At 46.5% G+C, this 23,798-nt stretch overlaps 1 protein-coding gene across 2 annotated transcripts; it reads left to right on the top strand.

Moving 5' to 3' along the window:
- Nucleotides 1-9,444: 9,444 nt before the first annotated feature.
- On the top strand, nt 9,445-15,693 carry COPS7A (COP9 signalosome subunit 7A). Of its 2 annotated transcripts, none has more exons than XM_052639706.1 (8): nt 9,445-9,559; nt 10,026-10,230; nt 12,106-12,181; nt 12,397-12,485; nt 13,276-13,478; nt 14,260-14,365; nt 14,533-14,684; nt 14,832-15,693. In XM_052639706.1, the coding sequence occupies exons 2-8, from the start codon at nt 10,069-10,071 to the stop codon at nt 14,869-14,871; spliced, it is 828 nt and encodes a 275-aa protein (XP_052495666.1). In that variant the 5' UTR covers nt 9,445-9,559; nt 10,026-10,068; the 3' UTR covers nt 14,872-15,693. The 2 variants fall into 2 exon arrangements, with proteins under 2 accessions (XP_052495666.1, XP_052495667.1); XM_052639707.1 differs by having other exon boundaries at nt 9,540-9,672.
- Nucleotides 15,694-23,798: the final 8,105 nt, after the last annotated feature.

Below are 23,798 nucleotides of genomic sequence, written 5' to 3'. Positions count from 1 at the left end.
GCCCTATTATGGTTTCGTTATCACAGCAATTCTGGCCCCATAAAATGTTTTTTCTTTTCCTAACTTTTGGACAAGTTTATATAAGGTTAAAATGAGCTGCACTTTGAAAGCTTGGTGCAACTTGCGTGAAGGATGTAATTTTTAACTCCTTATTTTCCCTTTACATCTCATATCTCATCCATTTGCAAGTTCTGTTCACCTCAGCTTTAAACTACTACTCAGCTTCACTGCTACCACCTTCGCCTAAGCCACCACTATTTCTCACCTGAGTCATTGGAGTACATGCTCAGTCACTTTAGTCGTGTCCAACTCTTTGTGACCCCATGGACTGTAGCCCACCAGGCTCTTCGGTCCATGGGATTTCCCAGGCAAGAAAACTGGAGTGGGTTGCCAGGCCCTCCTCCAGGGGATCTTCCCGACCCATGGATTGGACATGCGTCTCCTGCACTGCAGGCATATTCTTAGCTGGTCAAATGATCATGTTCGCAAGGTGTGGATGAACAGATATTGGCAGCATCAAGGGCTGTGTATTATTCAGTGCTGAATCTTAACAGTTTGAAAGAAATAAAGGTCACTCGGAGTGTGCTTAGAAAAGAGCAACTTGAAGGGCAAAGGGCCCAGAACCGCTTCAGCTGAAAAGAGATCTTAGGAGCCAGCAGTATTTAGCCAGGAGAAGGGAAGACGTAATATGGTCCTGTCTTCAGAGATTTGAAGAGCTTCTCTCAAGGAAGTGAAATGAGCCTCTATTCAGAGGTGCCTGGAAGAGGCTGTTTCCAGGTTGTTTGACATTCTGTGATTCTATGATAAGTTCTTCATGAATCCAAAGAGTAAGTCTTGGTTCAAGCAGTTATAACAAGGCACCGTAGACTAGATTTAGAAGGGGTCATGGATCTTCCCTCCTAGCTCAGTCAGTAAAGAATTTGCCTGCAAGGCAGGAGACCCAGGTTCGATTCCTGGGTTGGGAAGATCCTCTGGAGAAGGGAATGGCAACCGACTCCAGTATTCTTGCCTGGAAAATCCCATGGACAGAGGAGCCCGGCAGGCTAGAGTCCATGGGGTCGCAAGAGTCAGACATGACCTAGTGACTAAACCACCCATTGGAGTAGGCTCCTAAATAAACTCGTTGTTTCTGTTTACACAACCGTCACAATATTTTAAACATGTGGGTCAGATCCTGTTACTGAAGGTGCAATCATTGCAGCACTGCAGCAAAGGTCAAATCCTCCATTGGTCGAAGGTCAGATCCTCCACTGGCTGTCCATCTCATACAAAGTAAGAACCAAAGACCTTACAATAGCCCACAAGGCCTGATATAACCTGGCCACCGTGTTCTCTCTTCCATCTCAGCCCATACTTCTGTCCCTTGCTCACTCTGATACTGACCAGGGTTCTTGGCCTTCCCCAGTCAATAGAAATCCACTAAAGGCCAAACAAACAATTCAGGCAAGCCTTCACTGGGGCTTCTGTGCCCAAAGGAGGGAGTGAAAAGGAACAGATTCTTGTTCTCCTCTGGGAGAGAAGGAGGAAGCTGGTTTCTCATATGGGGTGAGGATAGAGGTGTGGCCAGGGGGTTGTCCAGAGGTTGGTAGGTGGCTTGCCCACCCCTTTGTGGTGTTGAGTGCAGGGAACATTCGCAGTACCCTGCTTTTGCTCCTGACACCTTTTTTTCTCCCAGATCTTCAGAAGTGGCCATTTGGTTTTTTTTTGGTCTTTTTTGTATCTTTTTGTTCATAATTTGCCCCAGCTGTGCATGCATGCAGTTATTTTTGGCCCCACATAGTTTCTTCATATTTTGTTGCTTGCTCCAGGAGAGGTGTGTCCAGGTGCAAGTATTGCAGGGCTGCAGCAAGCAGTCCCAGGCCCCAGATCCCATCTGGTCTCAACTCAGCTCTAGCCACACAGGCCCCCCAATGCTATTCCTCGAACTCATCAAGTATGTTCTCATCACAGAGGCTTTGCACTTGTAGTCTGCTTTGCCTGCATCTGGTCCCATCACTTCATGGCAAATAGATGGGGAAACAATGGAAACAGACTTTATTTCTGTTGAAAATGGAAATGGACTTTATTTTCTTGGGCTCCAAAACCACTGCAGATGGTGACTGCAACCATGAAATTAAAAGACGTTTGCTCCTTGGAAGACAAAGTATGACAAACCTAGACAGCATATTAAAAAGCAGAGGCATTACTTTACTGACAAAGGTCCATATAGTCAAAGCTATGGTTTTTCCAGTAGTCATGTGGATGTGAGAGTTGAACCATAAAGAAAGCTGAACGATGAAGAGTTGATGCTTTTGAACCGTGGTATTGGAGAAGACTCTTAAAAGTCCCTTGGACTGCAAGGAGATCCAACCAGGGAATCCTAAAGGAAATCAGTCCTGAATATTCATTGGAAGGACTGAAGCTTAAGCTGAAGCTCCAGTACTTTGGCCACCTGATGCGAAGAACTGGCCATTGGAAGAGACCCTGATGCTGGGAAAGACTGAAGGCAGGAGGAGAAGGAGACAACATAGGATGAGATGGTTGGATGGCATCACCGACTCAATGGACGTGAGTTTGAGCAAGCTTCGGGAGTTGGTGATGGACAGGGAGGCCTGGTGTGCTGCAGTCCATGGGGTCACAAAGAGTCGGACACGACTGAATGACTGAACTGAACTGCACTGAAATGCCTGGAATGTTGTCCCCACAGAAACCCATGTGACTTGCTCCTTTTTCTTTTTTTAAAATCTCTACTCCATTGTCACCTTATCAGAGAGGCCTTTCCTTACCACCATATACATCATAGGAAATGTCTCTTGCATTGTCCATCCACCTTCCTTGTTATGCTTGCTTCATAATTTGCTTCTGACCAATTTTATGTTTGGACCTGTGTATTTATGGCCCTAGTCTCACCACAAGAAAGTAAATACCAAGAGGGCAGGTGTTTTGTCTGTATCCCTAATAGTTAGAACAATGCCTGGTAATGAGAGGCGCTAAATATACTCCTTTGAATCAGTGATGAATATTTTATTAAGTGTCTGACTCCTCAGACGGCAGCCTGCTTCTCTAGCTTTATTTCAGTGCATCTTGTTTTCTACCCTTAGCATTAAAAACAAAGCACCTGGCACATGGCCTTGTGCACAACTGTCACTTAGTAACAAATAAATAACTGTTATATCCTAGGCTTTGCTTCAGTTTAATTAGCTCCCATTTTCTCCCTTGGAGATCTTTACTTTTCTTCCCACTTGCCCCACTTCTTGCTTCATTTCTTTTTTTTTTCCCATCACATCTACCCCTCCTCCTCTTCTCTCTCTGCCTTTTCTAATCTCACTTGTTTAGTCCATCCCCTCTTCTTTCTTTCTCCAAATTTTCCTTTCCTTTTTATTTATTGTCCTCTCATTTTCTCCTCTTATTCCTCTTTCTCTCATGCAACCATGAAACATCAGAATCAGAATTGGCCTTACTCTCTCCACTTTCACTTTTTCACTCTCTCACTTTACACACATGGAAGAGGAGACACCACAAGATGGCACAATTCCCTTTAAGGTCACAGCTAGAGTAAAACTGAAAGAAATCAGGACTAGATCTCACATTACCTCTTTCTCCCTCTTGGCTTCTCCCTTTCATTTCTGCTTTCTCTTCTCTGTCTTAGCATAGTGTTGAAGTCACACAAACTTGCATTTGGATCTTGGTTCTATCACTTATACTTGTGATTTTCAACAAATGATTTACCTTCTGTGATCCTTAATGCCCTCATTGGGCTTCCCTGATAGCTCAGTTGGTAAAGAATCTGTCTGCTGGGATTACCCTGATGGTCCAGTGGCTAAGACTCTGTGCTCCCAATACAGGAGGTCTGGGTTTGATCCCTGGTCAGGAAACTAGATCCCACATGCTGCAACTAAAGATCCCACATGTCACAACTAAGACCAGTGCAGCCAAATAAATAAATAAAAATAAATATTAAAAATTGCACATACATTAAAAAAAAATTTTTTTTTTAAGAATATGCCTGCAATGTAGGAGACCCTGGTTCGATTCCTGGGTCAGGAAGATCCGCTGGAGAAGGGAAAGGCTACCCACTCCAGTATTCTGTTCTGGAGAATTCCACAGACTGTATAGTCCATAGGGTTGCAAAGAGTTGGACATGACTGAGTGACTTTCACTTCACTTCACTTTAGTGTCCTCACAAGTTAACTAAGATATAAAGGTACACCGCAAAGCATTGTTAAGGTTAAATAAAAATGACAAAAGCAAATACAGACCAAAAAAACCCTACAACTAACATTATACCTAATAGTGAGAAACTCGAAGCTTTCTAAGATCAGGTACAGGGGCTTCCCTGGTGGTCCAGTGGTTAAGACTCTGCACTTCCACTGCACAGGATGTCGATTTAATCCTTGGCCAAGGAAGTTACCCATGCTGTGAGGTGTGCCCAAAAAGAAAAAAAAAAAAAAAAAAAGATCAGGCACAAGGCAAGGATATTCCCTCTCACCATTCCTTTTCAACATTGTACTGGAAATCCTTGCTAATGCAATAAAGAAAAAGAAATAAAAGATATACAGATTGGGAAGGAAGACATAAAATTGTCTTTGTTCACAGATGACATAATCATGTAGAAAATCTTAAAGAATCAACAACAACAGCAAAAGTCTGCTGAAACTAATGAGCAATTATAATGAGGTTGCAGAATACAAAGGTTAGTATACAAAAGTCAGTTGCTTCCTATATACCAACCATGAACAAATGGAATTTGAAATTAAAAACAATGTCATTTAGAAACCAGAAATGTGAAATACTTAAGTATAAATCTAGCAAAACATTTATAAGATCTATAAGGAAAACTAGAAAACTGATTTTTTTAAAAATCAAAGAAGAACTAATTAAATGGAGAATTAGTCCAAGTACATGAATAGGAAAACTCAATATCATCAAAATATCAGTTCTTCCCAACTCAGCCTATAGGTTCAGTAAACCACAACCACAGTTGCAGCAAGTTATTTTATGGGTAGCAACAAACTGATCTAAAGTTGATATGGAGAGGCAAAAGGCCCAGAATAGTCAATGCAATGTTAAAGGAGAGGAACAAAGTTGGAGGACTGACACTACCTGATTTCAAGACTTACTATAAAGCATTTTAATCATCAAGACAGTATGATATTGGTGAAAAAATAGACAAATAGATCAACAGAACAGAATAGAGAACCCAGAAATAGACTCCTATAGAGCCAACTAATCTTTGAAAAAGAACCAAAAGAAATGCAATGGAACAAATATAGCCTCTTCAACAAATGGTGTTGGACTTCCACTTGCAAAAAAAAAAGAAAGAAAGAAAGGAATCTAGACACAGACTTTATACCCTTCACAAAAATTAACTTGACTAGATCACAAGCCTACATGTAAAATGCGAAACTATTAAACTCCTAAAGATAACATAGAAGAAAATCTAGATGAACTTGATACCTTTTTAGATACACCACTAAAGGCATGATATGTGAAAGAAATAATTGATAAGGTTGACAATGTAAAACTTCTGCTCTGAAGCAGATAATATCAAGAGAATTAAAAGACAAGCTACAGACTGGAAGAAAATATTAATATTTGCAAAAGACACATCTGATAAAGGATTGTTATCCAAAATATGTATTTTAAAACTAATATCAATAAAAATAAATAACCCAATTAAGAAGTGAACCAAGACCTTAACAGACACTTCATCAAAGAAGATATACAGATGGCACGCTCCACATCATGTGTTATCAGGGAAGTGCAAAATATGTAATAAAAGAGCAATGAGATGTAACCACACACCTATTCAGTTCAGTTTAGTCGCTCGTTTGTGTCCGACTCTTTGCGACCCCATGAATCGCAGCACGCCAGGCCTCCCTGTCCATCACCAACTCCCAGAGTTCACTCAGACTCGCATCCATCGAGTCAGGGATGCCATCCAGCCATCTCATCCTCTGTCATCCCCTTCTCCTCCTGCCCTCAATCTTTCCCAATATCAGGGTCTTTTCAAATGAATCAGCTCTTCGCATCAGGTGGCCAAAGTACTGGAGTTTCAGCTTCAGCATCATTCCTTCCAAAGAAATCCCAGGGCTGATCTCCTTCAGAATGGACTGGTTGGACCTCCTTGCAGTACAAGGGACTCTCAAGAGTCTTCTCCAACACCACATTTCAAAAGCATCAATTCTTCGGCACTCAGCTTTCTTCACAGTCCAACTCTCACATCCATACATGATCACTGGAAAAACCATAGCCTTGACTAGACGGACCTTTGTTGGCAAAGTAATGTCTCTGCTTTTCAATATGCTATCTGGGTTGGTCATAACTTTTCTTCCAAGGAGTAAGCATCTTTTAATTTCATGGCTGCAGTCACCATCTGCAGTGATTTTGGAGCCCAAAAAATTAAGTCTGACACTGTTTCCACTGTTTCCCCATCTATTTCCCATGAAGTGATGGGACCGGATGCCATGATCTTCATCTTCTGAATGTTGACACCTATTAGAATGGCCCAAATCTAGAACACTGACAACACCAAGTGATGGTGAGCATGTGGAGCAACAGGAGTTTTCATTCACTGCTGGTGGGAATACAAGTTGTACAGCCTAGTTGGACAGGCTTTCACCGTATGATCCAGGAATTGTGCTCTTTGGTATTTCCCTGAGGGATGAGAAAACTTATGTCCACACTGAAACCTGAACATGGATGTTTAGAGCAGCTTTACTCATAATTGCCTAAGCTTGGAAGCAACCAATGTTCTTCAATAGCTGAATGCAAAAACAGTGATACATCCAGACAATGGAATACTATTTGGCACTAAAGAGAAGTGAGCTAACGAGGCACAAAAAGACATGGAGGAAACTTAAAGTGAAAGAAACCAATCTGGGAAGGCTACATACTGAATGATTTCTACTCTATGACAATCTGGAAAAGGCAGTATTATGGAGATGACAAAAGTATAAGTAGTTGCCAGGGGTGGGAGGTGGAGAGAGATAACTAGGCAGATCATAGGGAATTTTTAGGGCAAGGATATTATGTATATATTATATATAATAATTCTAGATATGTCATTATACAGTTTTCCAAACCCAATGAACGTATGCCACCAAGAGTCAACCCTTAGGTAAAATTTTGACCATGCTGCACAGCATGTAGGATCTTAGCTTCCCAACCAGGGATGGATCTCATGCTCCCTGCAGTGGGAGCATGGAGTCTCAAGCACTGGACCACCAGGGAGGTCCCTAGAGTGATGTTAATAATGGAGATTATGCACGTGTAGGCTCAGGGCCTATATGGCAAACCTCTGTACCTTCCTCTCAATTTTATTGTAAACCTAAAACTGTTCTAAAAATATAGTCTTTAAAACATTGAACAAATAAAGACCTGGCACATAATAAAACATATTGTCTCATTTCTCATTCTTTCCTCAAATTTCTCTTTTTCCTTTCCTTTTTAAATATTAATAGATATGGTTAGATCGAATAATTATTTGGTTCCTCCAAACTTTGGATTGTTTTTTATGCCTTTGATTCCTTCTCACTTTCAGGTATCAACTCATTTATTCTTCTTTCTCCTCCCCTGCCTCTTCTTCCTCATTCTTTTTCATCTCCTTCTCTCTTTTCCCTGTTTACTTAACTCCCCGAGGCCTGTTTTTCCATTTGGAAAAGAGAAACAATAATGAATTGTTTTAAGTATCATTGAATAAGTAAACTATTAGCTCAGTGCCTCACCCGAAAGCTCCAAGACATCATTAACTTTGCTCTCATTTGACCTTCTGCAAGGCCAGTATGAAATATAGAACACTATAGAAATGTTCAGAGAAGGCAACAGCACCCCACTCCAGTACTCTCGCCTGGAAAATCCCATGGACGGAGGAGCCTGGTAGGCTGCAGTCCATGGGATCGCTAGGAGTCGGACACGACTGAGCGACTTCACTTTTACTTTTCACTTTCCATGCATTGGAGAAAGAAATGGCAACCCACTCCAGTGTTCTTGCCTGGAGAATCCCAGAAACGGGGGAGCCTGGTGGGCTGCCGTCTCTGGGGTCGCACAGAGTCGGACACGACTGAGGCGACTTAGCAGCAGCATAGAAACGTTACTTGTTTATTTTTTTCACCTAAAGTATCATGGTGAATTGGAAAGATTTGAAAACACATGGGTTTTGAAAATCCAGGTTTGAAAACACATGGGTTCCACGTAAAGTCGATTTTTATTAGCCTCAGTTTTTCTAAGCTGTACAGTAAGAGTAACAATATATGCCTTCTCTCCTCTTAGGTTTTTTTTTTTTTTCCTTCCCCAGGAAGTAAAAGAGTCAATATTACAGAAAAGCATCGCTGTATAAACACATGTAATCATGATAAGATGGTGTCCTGGAGTCACAGTGGGGACTCTGTTAAAAGGATTCAGTGGGATACAGTTTTAATTTTCAAAGATGTCTGATCAATAGTTCAATTTGTTCAATTCAATAGTTAAATTCAATTTGTTGTTTAGTTGCTAAGACTCTTTTGCGACCCCATGGACTAGAGTCTGTCAGGCTCCTCTGTCCATGGGATTTCCTAGGCAAGAATACTGGAGTGGGTTGCCATTTCCTTCTCCAGGGGATCTTCCCAACCAAGGGATCAAACTGGAGTCTCCTGCATTGCAAGGTAGATTCTTTACCATTGAGCCACCAGGGAATATTCACTACATGGTAGTTATTACTATCTCCTTTATTGTTTCCACTTTTTTCTCTTGCTCCTCCAAAAAAATGAGTGGTTGCTATACCCAGGTGATCTCTGCTACTGGACCTCTACTACTGATGTCGTCATCTTCTCTTCTCTTCATCCTACCTTCCTTTTTTCTTTCTGACCCTCTCTTCCGATCACAGCTTCCCTCTCACCTCAACCACCCCATGAAGCCAGAAGTCGAGCTATTAGGCTGCTGCTGCTGCTAAGTCGCTTCAGTCGTGTCCGACTCTGTGCAATCCCATCGACGGCAGCCCACCAGGCTCCCCCGTCCCTGGGATTCTCCAGGCAAGAACACTGGAGTGGGTTGCCATTTCCTTCTCCAATGCATGAAAGTGAAAAGTGAAAGTGAAGTCGCTCAGTCGTGTCCGACCCTTAGCGACCCCATAGACTGCAGCCCACCAGGCTCCTCCGTCCATGGGATTCTCCAGGCAAGAGTACAGGAGTGGGTTGCCATTTCCTTCTCCGAGCTATTAGGCAGGCAGCTTAGATCTAACTCTGAACAAGCCCGGACCTGCCGGAGACTAGGAGCCCCCCGTCATTTAGCGTCTACCACCCGACCAACAATAAAGTTTTATTAAAACAGAGCAGGTAAAAAAGCCGCCCATCAGCCTTTCCTCAACAGCCAATCAGAGAGCAGACTGCCTGCGTCGCTCTCGGGAGCTTCACAGTCAGAGGCGAGGGCGGGGCATGTCGCGCCCGAAATCCTCCCCATAAGAGCGGAAGTACGGCCGGAAGCCAGTCATAGAGTTTAGGGGCCAGAGTGACCCTGCAGGGAGGTGGCAGGAAAAGCTGAGAACAGCTGCCGGAGGTGACGGAGCGGTGGCCCCGCCCGGTGCGCTGGAAGACGGAGCTTCCAGGTAGCGGGCCGCAGAGTCTGACCCAGAGTACGACGGGGTAGCCGGCGGGAGCCCACGGTCCCTCGGCGGCCTCTTTAAGGGAGGGGGCGGAGCCACGTGAAAGGATCGCTAGGGTGAGGTCACGTGGTGTGGGGCACCTGCGGGGCACAGTGGATATTTGGGGGAGCGTCGTCTTTGGGGTGGACACTACGTGACATCCCTTTCCCCACTGAGACTTGTGCTTTGGAGTTCCATGGGGTGCACGTGGTGGGATTTGGGGATAGGCTCAGACATGGGGGAGGTGGGCGTGACAACGCTGTATCAGCCAGGGTGCCATCGAAGTGGCTGATCGTAGGATTCCTAAGATACAAGGGTTACACTATAGTTACAAAGTGGCTCAGTGCTTCTGCAATCCAGCCCGTAGGCCTTGTGATTTCCAGCTTCCCCAGTTCAGAAACCTCCAGCTTCCCATCCTCTTTCCTTGCAGCTGCAGACTTCCTGAGCCCAGGTCCCCCCAGCTCAGCGCCAACATGAGTGCGGAGGTCAAGGTGACGGGGCAGAACCAGGAGCAGTTTCTGCTCCTGGCCAAGTCGGCCAAGGGGGCAGCGCTGGCCACACTCATCCACCAGGTGCTGGAGGCCCCTGGTGTCTACGTGTTTGGGGAACTGCTGGATATGCCTAATGTTAGAGAGGTGGGTTCCTGACCTGGATAGCTCCCAAGGAGGCTTGGGGCTAAAGACTAAGAATGGGTGGACAGGGCTCATTTTCAACCCGATAACCATTCAGCTGAATAAGAGCTTGTGATTCAGAATAGGAGACCTGATTCTAGCCTGTCTCCATCAATGTCATGGCTCTTAATCATATTACCTTGATTGTAGTGTGTGTTATTTGCTCAGTGGTATCTGATTCATTGTGACCCCATGGACTGTAGCCCACCAGGCTCCTCTGTCCATGGGATTCTTCAGGCAAGGATACTGGCATAGGTTGCCATTTCCTACTCCAGGGGATCTTCCCCAGGAAGGGATCAAACCCGGGTCTCCTGCATTGCAGGCAGATTTTTTTTTTACCGTCTGAGCCACCAGGGAAGCCTGTTACCTTATCAGGTCACTTTTATTTTAGGACCTACATTTTCTTTTTAAAAACTGGACACGGGGGCTTCCCTCGTAGTCCGGTGGTTAAGACTCCACCTTCCAGTGCAGGCGGTGGAGGTTTGATCCCAGGTGGGGAAACTAAGATCCCACATGCCACATGGTATGGCCACAAAAACAAAACAAAATGGACCTGTTACTGCCCCTCAGTGTCGTAGAAATCAGGTGAGATTATGTGAAAGTGTAAAGTCTGGTACAAATAGAAGGAATGAATGTGAAATTGTCATGACTGGTAAATTTGCTTAAGTTAGCTAAGGTAGAAGTTATCTTTTTCTTCAAGACACACAATAATATGCTAGGAACACAGGGGAGAGAACTGTTCCCACAGAAGTAATAGAATTAAGAGTTTGAAGTCCAGAGTGAGTAGATTACCAAGATGTATGGCACTAGCCAAAGTTCTGAGATACTCTGACAGTGGTAGGTGGGTGAACTCTGAGTAAATTTTTTGAGGGCCAGTGGTTGAGTCAATGCAGTTAACCTTTTGGGATCCTTCTTGTCCAAAGAAAACTGGCTGCCTTCTTTCCCTGCTTTCCTCTGCAGTGGAATCGAAGAGAAGGGGAAGGAAAAGAGGTAGGTTTGGGGTGCCTGTTTAGCATTCTTCTAGTCATCTGGAAATACCAGAAGAGTACAAACCACGGGGCTCCCCTTTTGAAACATACATTCCAGTTGTGCAGATAAGATGAATGGATATCCATGTATAAATCACTTATTTAGCAAGTATTTATCAGCAGAGCCAAGTACATGCACATTTCTGCTAGATCTGAGTGGGATAGCAGGAACTAGGTCTGTAATCTTGTTGAAAAGAAAGACCTTGTTAGGTAACAGCATCAGGTGGGCTTTGATGGACTAAGTGGGTGATCAGTGGTAGGAGGAGAGGAGGCCTGGGTGGACTGGCTTGAGTGATACACGCTCCCAGCTGAGGCCAGTCTGAGGCAGAGGCACCTCCCAATGCCGGCCCAGATCTTGCAAGCTGTCCAGGGAGTGAGGCCAAGGCAGAAGTCCTTGGTGAATTGGCGAGTACAGCAGACTCCCTAAAGGTATTCAAATTCAGAAATACTAGATATACCCTAAGGATGAAACAACACAGTTTGTAATGTCCGGGGGGTGTGCGTGTGTGTGAGATGTGTTAGATAACTAAACGCTACGAAAGTTTTTGACTTTAGGGTAGGAATTGGGAGGCAGATGGAGGAAGAGGGTGTTGTGGGTCTGGGGGACAGAATCCGCAAAGGCCTGGAGGTGAAAATGAGGCTTCCTTGGGGAGAGCAATCCGAGACGCAGAGAATTCCTTTCGGTGAGCTGGGAGAGCTAATGTTGGAGGGGAGAGCTGGGCCTGGAGATTGGAGTTCAGACAGGCAGGGTCTGGAGGGTGGAGAGAGAGGCCCTTCCTGTCATCGCTTCTCTTCCCTCGTGTTTCCGCAGCTGGCTGAGAGCGACTTCGCTTCCACGTTCCGGCTGCTCACAGTGTTTGCTTACGGGACGTACGCTGACTACTTAGGTAACCGGAGGGGTTGGAGCTCTGGAGACTGGAGGTGGGAGAAGGGCAATTTACAGAGGGACTTATAAGACATTCCTGGGATACCTGACTTAGATCCCTTGGGTCAGGGTCAGAGTCAAGACCTGAGTTGGCATGGAAAACTAAAAAAGAAAAAAGGAGGCTAGGACTTCCCACAAAAGTGCAAATCAGGATTTCCTACACTTTTTTTTTTCTAGCCGAAGCCCGGAATCTTCCCCCACTCACAGAGGCTCAAAAGAATAAGCTTCGACACCTATCGGTCGTCACCTTGGCTGCCAAAGTCAAGGTGAGTGACAGTCCCTACCGGGTCCTGAGTCACAGAACACCTTTCTGTATGTCCCTTCTCGAGGGTCCATCGGAAGGGAACGGTCACCGTGTTGCTTCTTGCCCCCCTCAACGATCCTCCAGGTCCCACATCTGAACTCCATTACCTTCGGCCTTTGGGGCTGAATATGATTCTGGAAGTTTTCTCTTTTGCTTTTCGACCAACTCAGGTTCTAAGTAAAACACCTTTTGCGTTTGGATTCAGAATAGCAACACGGATGCTGCTGGCTGTGTCCTTCAACAGCCCCCTCCTCCCCTAAGATCCTGCAAGCTGTACCATGTGACCAAAAAGAAAGAAATCTATAACCCAGAAGTGTTACACATTTGTATTCACTGTTGGGTCCTGTTTTTTGACTATCCCCCCTCCCATCTGCATCTCCCAGTTGTTACCTCACTCTCCGTCATGCTTATGGTTTTACTTAAATCAGGCTGTCTCCTGTGAGATGCCTCTTTGGAAGTAGATGGAGGAGCTCCAGACCTCCCCCACACCATATCCTCCCGTGATGTCAGGCAGGTTCTTTACCACTAGCGCCACCTGGGAAGTCCAAGAGGGTGTATGTCTTTTATTTAAGATTCTCACCCTGTTATTTCTCAGGTGGGAATACTTGTTATTTATGTTATCTTAGAACCAGCCTTTTAGAGGAGGTGATCAGGAGTAGGAGTGGAGGGTGGGCAGGGGGGTGGAGAGAAGGGGATCTTGGAAGCCGTCTCTGCCACGGCCCCACACAAACCCCGCTGCCCTGGGGCCCCAGTGTATCCCCTATGCAGTGCTGCTGGAGGCGCTAGCCCTGCGCAACGTGAGGCAGCTAGAAGACCTCGTCATCGAGGCCGTGTACGCCGACGTGCTGCGCGGCTCCCTGGACCAGCGCCACCAGCGGCTGGAGGTCGACTACAGCATTGGGCGGGACATCCAGCGCCAGGACCTCAGTGCCATTGCCCGGACCCTGCAGGAGTGGTGAGCCCCCAGAAGGGAGGGGTGCTTTTGGAGAGGGAGGAGGGCTGGGCAGGGCAGAGGATGAGACTTTGGAAGGGAAGGAGGAGGGGTGGGGGCCAGAGGGAGAAGCATGCCTGGAGTACCTGGTGCGGGCGGGAGTGGTAACCTTGAGTGGTAGTCTCCTGGCTGGTGGGCCACCCGTCTCAGGCTGGATGCAGCTGCCCCGATCTGTGACAAGCACTGTCCATAGACCACTGGCCTCCCCCACGTCTGTTTTCTCTGTGTTCTTGTCTGACTTCAGTTTGTTAACGTGCCTTCCTTTTTTTCCTCTGTAACCTTTCCCACCCTGTTTCTGTTTTAGCTCCTACTCCTATTTTGGGGGGGCTTCCAAGGCAGGTAAAGAACCTGTCTGCAATATAGGAGACCCAGGTTCAGTCCCTGGATTGGGAAGATCCCCTGGAGAAGGACATGGCAACCCACTCCAGTATTCTTGCCTGGAGAATCCCATGGACAGAGGAGCCTGGTGGGCTATAGTCCATAGGGTCGCAAAGACTGACATGACTGAGTGACTAACACTTGCCCTTTCCTGTCTTGCACATCACTCCAGGCACTGTCTATCTCCTCCCTGAGTGTCCTTCTGTCCTGGGAATTTTGTCACAGGCGGTCCCCAGGTGCCCTGGCGAAGCTTCTAGCTCAGACAGGGTTCCGGACACCAGGACCGAGGGGTCTCCCTGAGTCTTTTTCTCGTGAATCTGTGGTCAGCGCCCTCCCATGCTGACCGCCTCCCCACCAATTCCCACAGGTGTTTGGGCTGTGAGGTGGTCCTGTCAGGCATTGAGGAGCAGGTGAGCCGGGCCAACCAGCACAAGGAGCAGCAGCTGGGCCTGAAGCAGCAGATCGAGAGTGAGGTGAGCGGCTGGGGGGCCAGCCGGCCAGACCCAGCTCCTCCTCCGGCCTGGGCCGCTTGTCCCAGGCAGAAGGGTTTGGACGGCGGCGGTGGAGACAGACCAGGTGGGCAGGGATGGTCAGGGTCTGGAACCTTCCTTGTTTCCCCCCATTCCTTTCCTCTGGGTAGGTCGCCAACCTGAAGAAAACCATTAAGGTTACAACAGCTGCAGCGGCCGCGGCCACATCTCAGGACCCAGAGCAGCACCTGACTGAGCTGAGGGAGCCGGCCCCGGGCACCAACCAGCGCCAGCCCAGCAAGAAAGCCTCCAAGGGCAAGGGGTGAGCGGATGTGGGGGGCCACTCGAGTCCAGGCTGCCTGCTCCTGCCTCCCTCATCCCTTCAGATGCTTGTGGGGGTCAGGAATGGGGGGTTGCAGTGCCTAGCAGTTCCCTACAGCACCCCCTGTCTCTCTTTCCACCTTGCCAGGCTCCGAGGGAGCGCCAAGATTTGGTCCAAGTCGAACTGAAAGGACTGTCATTTCTTCTCGGGATATGGGGTGCTCACTGCCCACCTGCCCGCCTCGTAGGAGTCCTCAGCCTTCCTGTGCCCCTGGCCAGCTGATAATCTAGGTTCCTGACCCCTAGCCCTGCCGGCTCCCATCCCTGCTCCCCCACCCCCTAGCATAGGCCACACCTTCCCCAGGGATGAGGGAAGTACAAGTCATGGTTTTGTTGGTACTTTTTGTTTCACATGACTTTCTTACGTGTTCCATTGTCCCCTCCTCCTCCTCGCCACACTCTTCGCCTTGTTTCTTTAGGATCCAGCATCTGCCCCCATTCACTACACACCACTGTCCCCAGCATAACCCCCCAAGTTCCTTTCCTGCCGCCCACGCCTTGCATGCCTCTCCCCGCCTGCCCCCACCCCCCCACCCCCGAGCCTGTTAAGGCAGCATCCAAAGAGCCATAGGGCTCCCACCTTTATTCCCACGCCAAGAGCTCTGGGAGCCAGCCTGCCATTCTAGGAGTCGCTGGACACTTGCAGCCTAGAACCTTGCCCCTCTGCAGCCGTTCCCATCCTCTCTCCCCCCGTCGGGTCCTGGGAGCACTGCTGCCCCAGTGACCCCAGAGCCTCAAGCCAGCTGTTCTCAAGCTGTCATGAGATGGTTCTTTCTTGGCCCTGGCTGTCCTTGAAAGCCTGATGGCCATCCTGGAAGGATTTATACTTCCTCTTGTGAGTTTGGTGGGGAACGGGAGGGGATGTCGATTGTATAAGAAGAGTATATATGCATATATCTATATATAACACGACACACAAATAAATCTATGAGAAGTCTATCTACAAACTATCTCACCAGCCCTGCAGGGGGTGTCTTCTGTCTTTGGTATTTGTGGACGCAAAGAAGGCTCTTTCCCAGTCCACTCTAAAGCAAAGTGCCAGAAAAACAAGAGAACCAGGTACTATGCCGAAGCCTACTGGGTGCCTGGAGACCTAGATCCTAGGCCGTTGGACTTTGAAGAGATTGCTCAGTATGTCGGCATTCATTCAGGAGCCGAGGGTGCTTGCTGAGCACCAGCGTGTGCTCGGCTGGAGATGCAAAATGATGGTCACTGTCCCTGCTCTCAGGGAAGTCTGAGTTCAACCTGTTTACGTCCACCTCATAGAATTGTAGGGGAAGGGTTGATAGTAAACTTCGATTTTTGCATCAAAACCCCATAGGAGGGCTTCCCTGGTGGCTCAGTGGTAGAGACTCCGCCTGCCCGTGCAGGAGACACAAGTTCGATCCCTGATTGGGCAGATCCCAAAGGCCACAGAGTGGCTAAGCCCGTGCACCGCAGCTACCGACTCCATGCTCTAGAGCCCGGGAGCTGCAACTACTGAGCCCATGTGCCACAACCACTGGAGCCTGTGCACCCTAGCACCCGCGCTCCACAACAAGAGGAGCCGCCACAATGAGAAGCCCACCCACCACAACCAGAGTAACCCCCAAAAGCCTGAGCAACAGTGAAGACCCAGCACAGCCAAAAATAAATAAAGCAAGTCACACAGGACTCTTAGGTCTCGGTAAGAAGCCACGGTTGGACTCCTGTCCCCTGTCCATGGCAGAGCATTCGAGAGGTGTGCTGAGAGGTTTGGTCCCCTTGGCTCAGTGCTCTGCTGTGCACACCCTAAACTTGGGGTGCTCTAGTGTAAGGGACAGTTGGTCTCCCACTTGCGTGAGAGGCAGTTGCCTCCTGAGGGTCCCAGTGTTGACCGAGCCTCTTTCCCTAGCTTGTACTGTCCTCTAGGGGGAGACTGTCGTTTGCTGCTGCTGCTGCCGAGTCGTTTACTGGTCTTCAAGTATCAGTTGAAATAGAATTGGAAGTAGGGGTGGATCCTGAGTGTTTGGTTAAAAGTGGGCTGGGTGAGTCTGTTGTCTTGAGGGGCAGTGGAGACTTACTGAGACCAGTCCAGTGAGCCCTGTCGTCGCAGTTGACACTCTTGGCCTCTCATTTTAGCTTTGTCTAGACTAGCTTCTTGTTCAGTTGCTAAATTGACTCTGTGACCCCATACCCTGTAGCACACCAAGGTCCCCTGTCCTTCACTATCTCCCAGAGTTTACTCAAACTCATATCCACTGAGTCAATGATGCCATCCAACCATTTCATCCTCTGTATTCCCCCCTTCTCCTGTCCTCAATCTTTCCCGACATTAGGGTAAACTTTTCCAGTGAGTTGGCTCTTCGCATCAGGTAGCCAAAGTATTGGAGCCTATTGAGACTTTCGCATCTTGATTCAAGTCTTTACCTTTGAAATAAATCCCTTTGTCCTCCCACACAGTCCATTTCTGTAGAAGTCGCTAACTCCTGGTGTTTCGAGCTTGTGTCCCCTCCCTCTGCCCATACCCCACTTTTTCCGTGAACTTTAATATCTCGTTTTCCTGTAAGCTGCCTCCAGCTCTGACTCCATAACTGCCCTGATCCCTGCAGTTCCAACCTTCAGTGAGTGGCTCCAGGGTCTGATGTGGGTGGTCTTGGCCTGCCAGGTCCTATACCCAGAGGGAGAAGGGGCCATTCACAGCCTCAGGGACATGCAAATGCAGTTTGTCTTTGACTTACAAAGACGGAGCACTTGCCTCCCAAGGCTTGGATATGGGGAGTGAATTATTGTGGACTGTTTTGACCATGGAATTGGTTCAGAACTTATGGATTCCCACGTGGCGGTAGTGGTAAAGAGCCTGCCTGCCAATGCAGGAGATGCAAGAGATGCAGGTTCAATCCCTGGGTTAGGAAGATCCCCTGGAGGTGGAAATGGCAACCCACTCCAGTATTCTTACCTGGAAAATCCTACGGACAGAGGAACCTGGTGGGATACAATCCATAGGATCACAGAGTCGAACAGGACTGAAGTGACTTAGCACATTAGAGATTCCATGTATAACAAAGCCTAGGGTTCCAGGAAAATTCTCCCAGCTGAAGATTCTCATCACTTGTACATTCTCACATGATACTCCCAACTCGATGGCAACTCTAGCTAGAGGAGCTTAGGGCTGGGCCACTGTGATAGGAGGAGAAAGAGAACTTCATGCGAATTCCGAGTTCACACACATGAAACAGGTAACTTTTAGAAGGTTAAGCCAAGGTCTCTGGACATAAAAAGTGCGTTTGGACGGGGGTGCACCTTTCTACACAGAAAGCAAAGACAGTGTCTCCAGTCATTATTTGATATGCGTGCGTGCATGCGTGCTCAGTCGTGTCCAACTCTTTCTGACCCCGTGGACTGTAGCCCACCAGCCTCCTCTGTCCATGGAATTCTCCAGGCAAAAATACTGGAGTGGGTTGCCATTTCCTTCTCCAAGGGATCTTCCTGACCCAGGTCTTGAAGATTCCTCTTCTCAAACCCATATCTCTTGCATCTCCTGCATTGGCAAGCAGATGCTTTACCACTGGCACCACCTGGGAAGCCCGTATTTGATGAGATCCTACTAAAGAGAAGTGAGAAATTCTCTGCTTAGGTGTATCTTCCAACATGAGTGGAGAGACAGTAGTTTAGAGGGGCATGTCTAGGCAGTGAGTGAGTTCTCTGTTGCTGTGTAACAAATTACCCTGAAACCTAGTGGCTTAAAACAACACATAGTTATTATCTCGGTTTCTTCCGCCCGGAAATCTGCACAATTCAGCACTACAGTTTTCTGCTGAGTTTTCAGGGTCGCTTCCAAGGCTACCGCAGGGTGTGAGTGAGGGTGTCTCAGCTCAGGGTTCCAGTGGGTGGGACTTACTTCCAGGCATAGCCAGTGATTGTCAGCAGGATTCCCTACCTCTGGGTTGTCAGGCTGAGGTCCTCACTCCTTGGCTGACTATAGGTCAGAGGCTGCCCCCTTTGTCAGAGGGAGAGCCAGAGACCACCCAGCAAGGTGAAAGCCCAGTCTTCTGTAACCTAATTGGGGAGGAAACATCCCGTCATTTGCCAGTCACCAGGTCCAGCCTAGTGATCGTTAGAAGGCAAGGATCTTTAGAAGGTGTGTCAGAGGTGTCCTACCACAAGCAGTTTTTTTTGGTCCATCAGCATCAGAATCATCAGGGCAGCTTTTGAAAATGCATATTGCTGGACCCCACTCGCACCCCGGTTCCTACTGAATTCGGATCTCTGTGGTTGGACTGGAAAATGGGACTTCACTGCCCCTTGACTCAGCTCGGAGCTGTGATGGCCCATTTATGTAAGCAGACTTGCCCAGATTAGTGCCACCTTGGATCAGCCGAACAGGCTTTGACCATTGGGCCTTGGAGGACGGATGGGGAGGCCAGGGGCACCATCTGGGAGAGAAAAATGAGCAAATGTGAAACTCTTGAGTACAGAACCTGTCTGCTCTCTGAGATTCTTAACTATATGCTTACATAATTAAGTTCGTGGTAAGTACTAAGAAGTATAGGGTGACACGAAAGCCCTTACCAGAGAATCTACTTCTCATCTCGGGTCAGGGAAGCCTCCTGCGAGGATGTGACCTTTAAATTGAAACTAGATACCCAAGTAGCAGCTAACCTGATAAAGAAAGGGGAGGATGAGCATTCTGAGTGGGAGGAATCGTGGGAAGAAGGCCTAGAGCTGGAAAGTTTTCTTCCTGTGACCTGCTTTGGCTCCCTAAAGTGAAATGTATTGTTTGGGGGACAGGACAGGGAATACAGTTCTATGCTTCTACTAATTGTTCATGTATCCAATCAATTAATAAATATATCTTGACTGAAAAATCTGAAATAATACAAATCATAATGCATATATTATACTTCTGGGCATTGGGATTTTGGGTGACTTTCATCTTTTTGCCCATCTCTATTTTCCAATCTTTCTATGATAATTGCTAATGAAAAATATTATTTATTATTAAGTACTGTTAGTAATATTTATTAAGCAGTTACTGTGATCAAGCACTCTTAGTGCTTTATGGACATAAACTCATCTAATACAACAACCTTCTGAGGTTAATATCACTACCATCCGCTTCTAAAGATGACGAACGTGGTACAGAGAAGTCGTCTTAACCTGCCTAGGGTCACACAGATTGTAAGCGGAGTAGACTCACCCCACCCTCTCTGACAGTCCTGGACAGAATGCACAGAGCAGTTATTTGAGATCTGTGGTGAAGAGTAGACAAAGCAGGGAAGTCCCTGGTGGTCCAGTGGTTGGGACCCATGCGCTTTCCCTGCTAAGGACCTGGGGTTCGATCCCTGGGAACTGGGATCCTGCAAGCCACACAGTACAACCAGAAAAACCCAAAATGCAAACAAGCAAACAAGAAGTAAATGGTAGTTGGGAGAAAGACACCAGAATTCAAAGTTCCACTAAAGCAGTGGTGAGTTTTCCTTTCCCCCCACTCCTCCAGTATCACCCGGAATGAACTCAAAGGCAGCCCAAACCTAGAAGTGCACATCTGGTGTGAGCTGAAAGGCTCCCCTTGGAGCCCTCTGCTGCAGGTCTTAAGAAAGGGGCTCTGACAGTGGGGGGAAGTCCCCTCTTTCTTTTGCCTCTCCCCTCCAGCCCCACTGGACACCAGGGTGGCGGTAGCCGGTGACGGCAACGGTAGTTGGGCAGACACTGCAAACTCTGGGAAGGAGAGCCCTTCTCTCTGACCACTGGAGCTGTGGGCACAAAACTGTGGAGCAAATCTGCGCTTCTTTTTCCTTTCTCTCTTCTATTGCTTGACCCAGACACATAGTAAGAAATGTCCCACAGAGGGACTTCCCTGGTGGTCCAGCAGCTAAGACCCCCCAATACAGAAGGGTACAAGTTTGATCCTTGGACAGGGAACTAGATCCTATATGCTGCAACTAAACATCCAAGCACCACGACTAAGACATGGCTCAGCTAAATGTTAAAAAAAAAAAAAAAAGGGGGAGGAGGGGGTAAAAAAAGAAAAAATGTCCAGCAGAGCAGAGAAACTAAAACTCTGACTTTTGGGCCAGAGGATTGGAAAGAGAAGCTCCAGAGAACCAGAAAGTACTAGGAGATCACAGAAAGAGAAGTCCAGAGAGCAGCCCAGATAGCTCTGTGCAAACTCCTGGGCTCACCTCTGAGTTGGGCAAGGATAAATCTGAGCCTCAACAGCTTACCTGAAGCCTTGTGAGCTGAGCTATAGGATGGGCCACTGTCCAGGTCTGACTGGCCACTGGGTGGCACACATGTAGGACTGATCCAAATAGCACTGCAAACAAAATTAAATTGACATTGGAACCACAGTGCAAAAAAAGGCAGGTTGCTGCCTGACTCTAACCTGGTTGATCACTTGCTGAAATAGAGGATATTCTCTTTAGTATTTTCATAAGACTCAGAGTCTTGAAACTGTATTCAAACTTTCAGGGTATGATCTGAAATTACTCAGCATACAAAGAGCTCTCTAGGAAAAGCCAGAGATGACAGAGTTTTTGGAAGGCAGACTCCAAAACAGTATAACTGTACTGGAAGAAGAAAGGGAGAATGCTCTTGAAACAAATGAAAATATATTAATTAGAAGTTTCAGCAAAGAAGTAAAAAGTACAAAGAAGAAGTAAATGGAGATTTTAGAACCAAAAAATAGGAATAACCAAAATAAAATCTTTGCTGGATAGGTTTTAAATAGCAGAATGAAGATGACAGACAAAAGCATGAGTTTGAAGGTAGATCAGTATAAATTATGCAGTTTGGGAGAATTCATTAGTGGTCCAGTGGTTAAGACTTGAGCTTTCACTGCCAGGGCCTGGGTTCAGTCCCTGATCAGGGAACAAAGATCCCACAAGCCGAGCGGCACAGCCAAAAAAAAAAAATTATGAAATCTAAACAACAGATACAAAAAGATAAAAACAACAAAAAAATGACCAGAGCCTCAGGGCCTGTCGAACAATATTAAAAGGCCTAACATTTGTGTCAACAGATTCTCAGAAGGTGAGGCAAAAAATACAGAACAGAAAAATTATTAGAATGGAAAATAATTAAAAAAATAAAATGTGTATATGTATAACTGAATCACCTTGCTGTGCACCTGAAACATTGTAAGTCAACTATAGTTCAATAAAATATATATATTAAGGAAAAAAAGAAATCGTAGCTAAAAATGTCCCAAATTTGGCAAAAGATAAACATCAGTTCAGTTCAGTTCAGTTGCTCAGTCGTGTCTGACTTCTTTGTGACCCCATGGACTACAGCCAGGCCTCACTGTCCACAACCAATCTGCGGAGTTTACTCAAACTCATGTCCATCGAGTCGGTGATGCCATCCAATCATCTCATCCTCTGTTGTCCCCTTCCCTTCCCGCCTTCCTCTTTCCCGGTGTCAGGGTCTTTGCAGAGGAGTCAGATTTTTGCATCAGGTGGCTAAAGATTGGAGTTTCAGCTTCAGCATCAGTCCTTCCAATGAATATTCAGGACTGATTTCCTTTAGGATTCATTGGTTGGACGTTCTTGCTGTCCAAGGGACTCTCAAGAGTCTTCTCCAACACCACAGTTCATAAGTATCAATTCTTCGGTGCTCAGCTTTCTTTATAGTCCAACTCTCACATCGATACATGACTACTGGAAAAACCATAGTTTTGACTAGACGGACCTTTGTTGGCAAAGTAATGTCTCTGCTTTTTAATATGCTGTCTACGTTGGTCATAACTTTTCTTTAAAGGAGTAAGCGTCTTTTAATTTCTTGGCTGCAGTCACCATCTGCAGTGATTTTGGAGCCCCCCAAAATAAAGTCTGTCACTGTTTCCATTGTTTCCCCAACTATTTGCCATGAAGTGATGGGACCAGATGCCATGATCTTAGGTTTTTGAATGTTGAGCTTTAAGCCAACTTTTTCACTCTCCTCTTTCATTTTCATCAAGAAGCTCTTTTTTTCTTCTTTGCTTTCTGCCATAAGGGTGGTGTCATCTGCATATCTGAGGTTATTGTTATTTCTCCCAGTAATCTTGATTCCAGCTTGTGCTTCCTCCAGCCCAGCATTTCTCATGATGTACTCTGCATATAAGTTAAATAAGCAGGGTGACAATATACAGCCTCGACATACTCCTTTCCCTATTTGGAACCAGTCTGTTGTTCCATGTCCAGTTCTAACTGTTGCTCCCTGACCTGCATACAGATTTCTCAAGAGCCAGGTCAGGTGATCTGGTATTCCCATCTCTTTCAGAATTTTCCACAGTTTACTGTGATCCACACAGTCAAAAAAGGCTTTGATGTAGTCAATAAAGCAGAAGTAGATGTTTTTCTGGAACTCTCTTGCTTTTTTGATGATCCAGTGGATGTTGGCAGTTTGATCTCTGGTTCCTCTGCCTTTTCTAAAACCAGCTTGAACACCAGGAAGTTCACAGTTCACATACTGTCGAAGCCTGGCTTGGAGAATTTTGAGCATTACTTTACTAGCATGTGAGATAAGTGCAATTGTGCGGTAATTTGAGCATTCTTTGGCATTGCCTTTCTTTGGGATTGGAATGAAAACTGACCCTTCCCAGTCCTGTGGCCACTGCCAAGTTTTCCAAATTTGCTGGCATATTGAGTTCAGCACTTTCACAGCATCATATTATAAGATTTGAAATAGCTCTACTGGAACTCTATCACCTCCACTAGCTTTGTTCGTAGTGATGCTTCCTAAGGCCCACTTGATTTCGCATTCCAGGATGTCTGGCTCTAGGTGAGTGATCACACCATCGTGATTATCTGGGTCGTGAAAATCTTTTTTGTCCAGTTCTTCTGTGTATTCTTGCCACCTCTTCTTAATATCTTCTACTTTTGTTAGGTTCATACCATTTCCGTCCTTTATTGTGCTCATCTTTGCATGAAATGTTCCCTTGGTATCTCTAATTTTCTTGAAGAGATCTCTAGTCTTTCCCATTCTGCTGTTTTCCTCTATTTCTTTGCACTGATCACTGAGGAAGGCTTTCTTATCTTTCCTTGCTATTCTTTGGAACTCTGCATTCAAATGTGTATATCTTTCCTTTTCTCCTTTGCCTTTAGCTTCTCTTCTT

This window comes from Budorcas taxicolor, chromosome 5, assembly GCF_023091745.1.
Source record: "Budorcas taxicolor isolate Tak-1 chromosome 5, Takin1.1, whole genome shotgun sequence".
Lineage (NCBI taxonomy): Eukaryota > Metazoa > Chordata > Mammalia > Artiodactyla > Bovidae > Budorcas > Budorcas taxicolor.
Note: the sequence above shows the minus strand (reverse complement) of the source record. Positions and strands in the feature narration are given on the sequence as shown.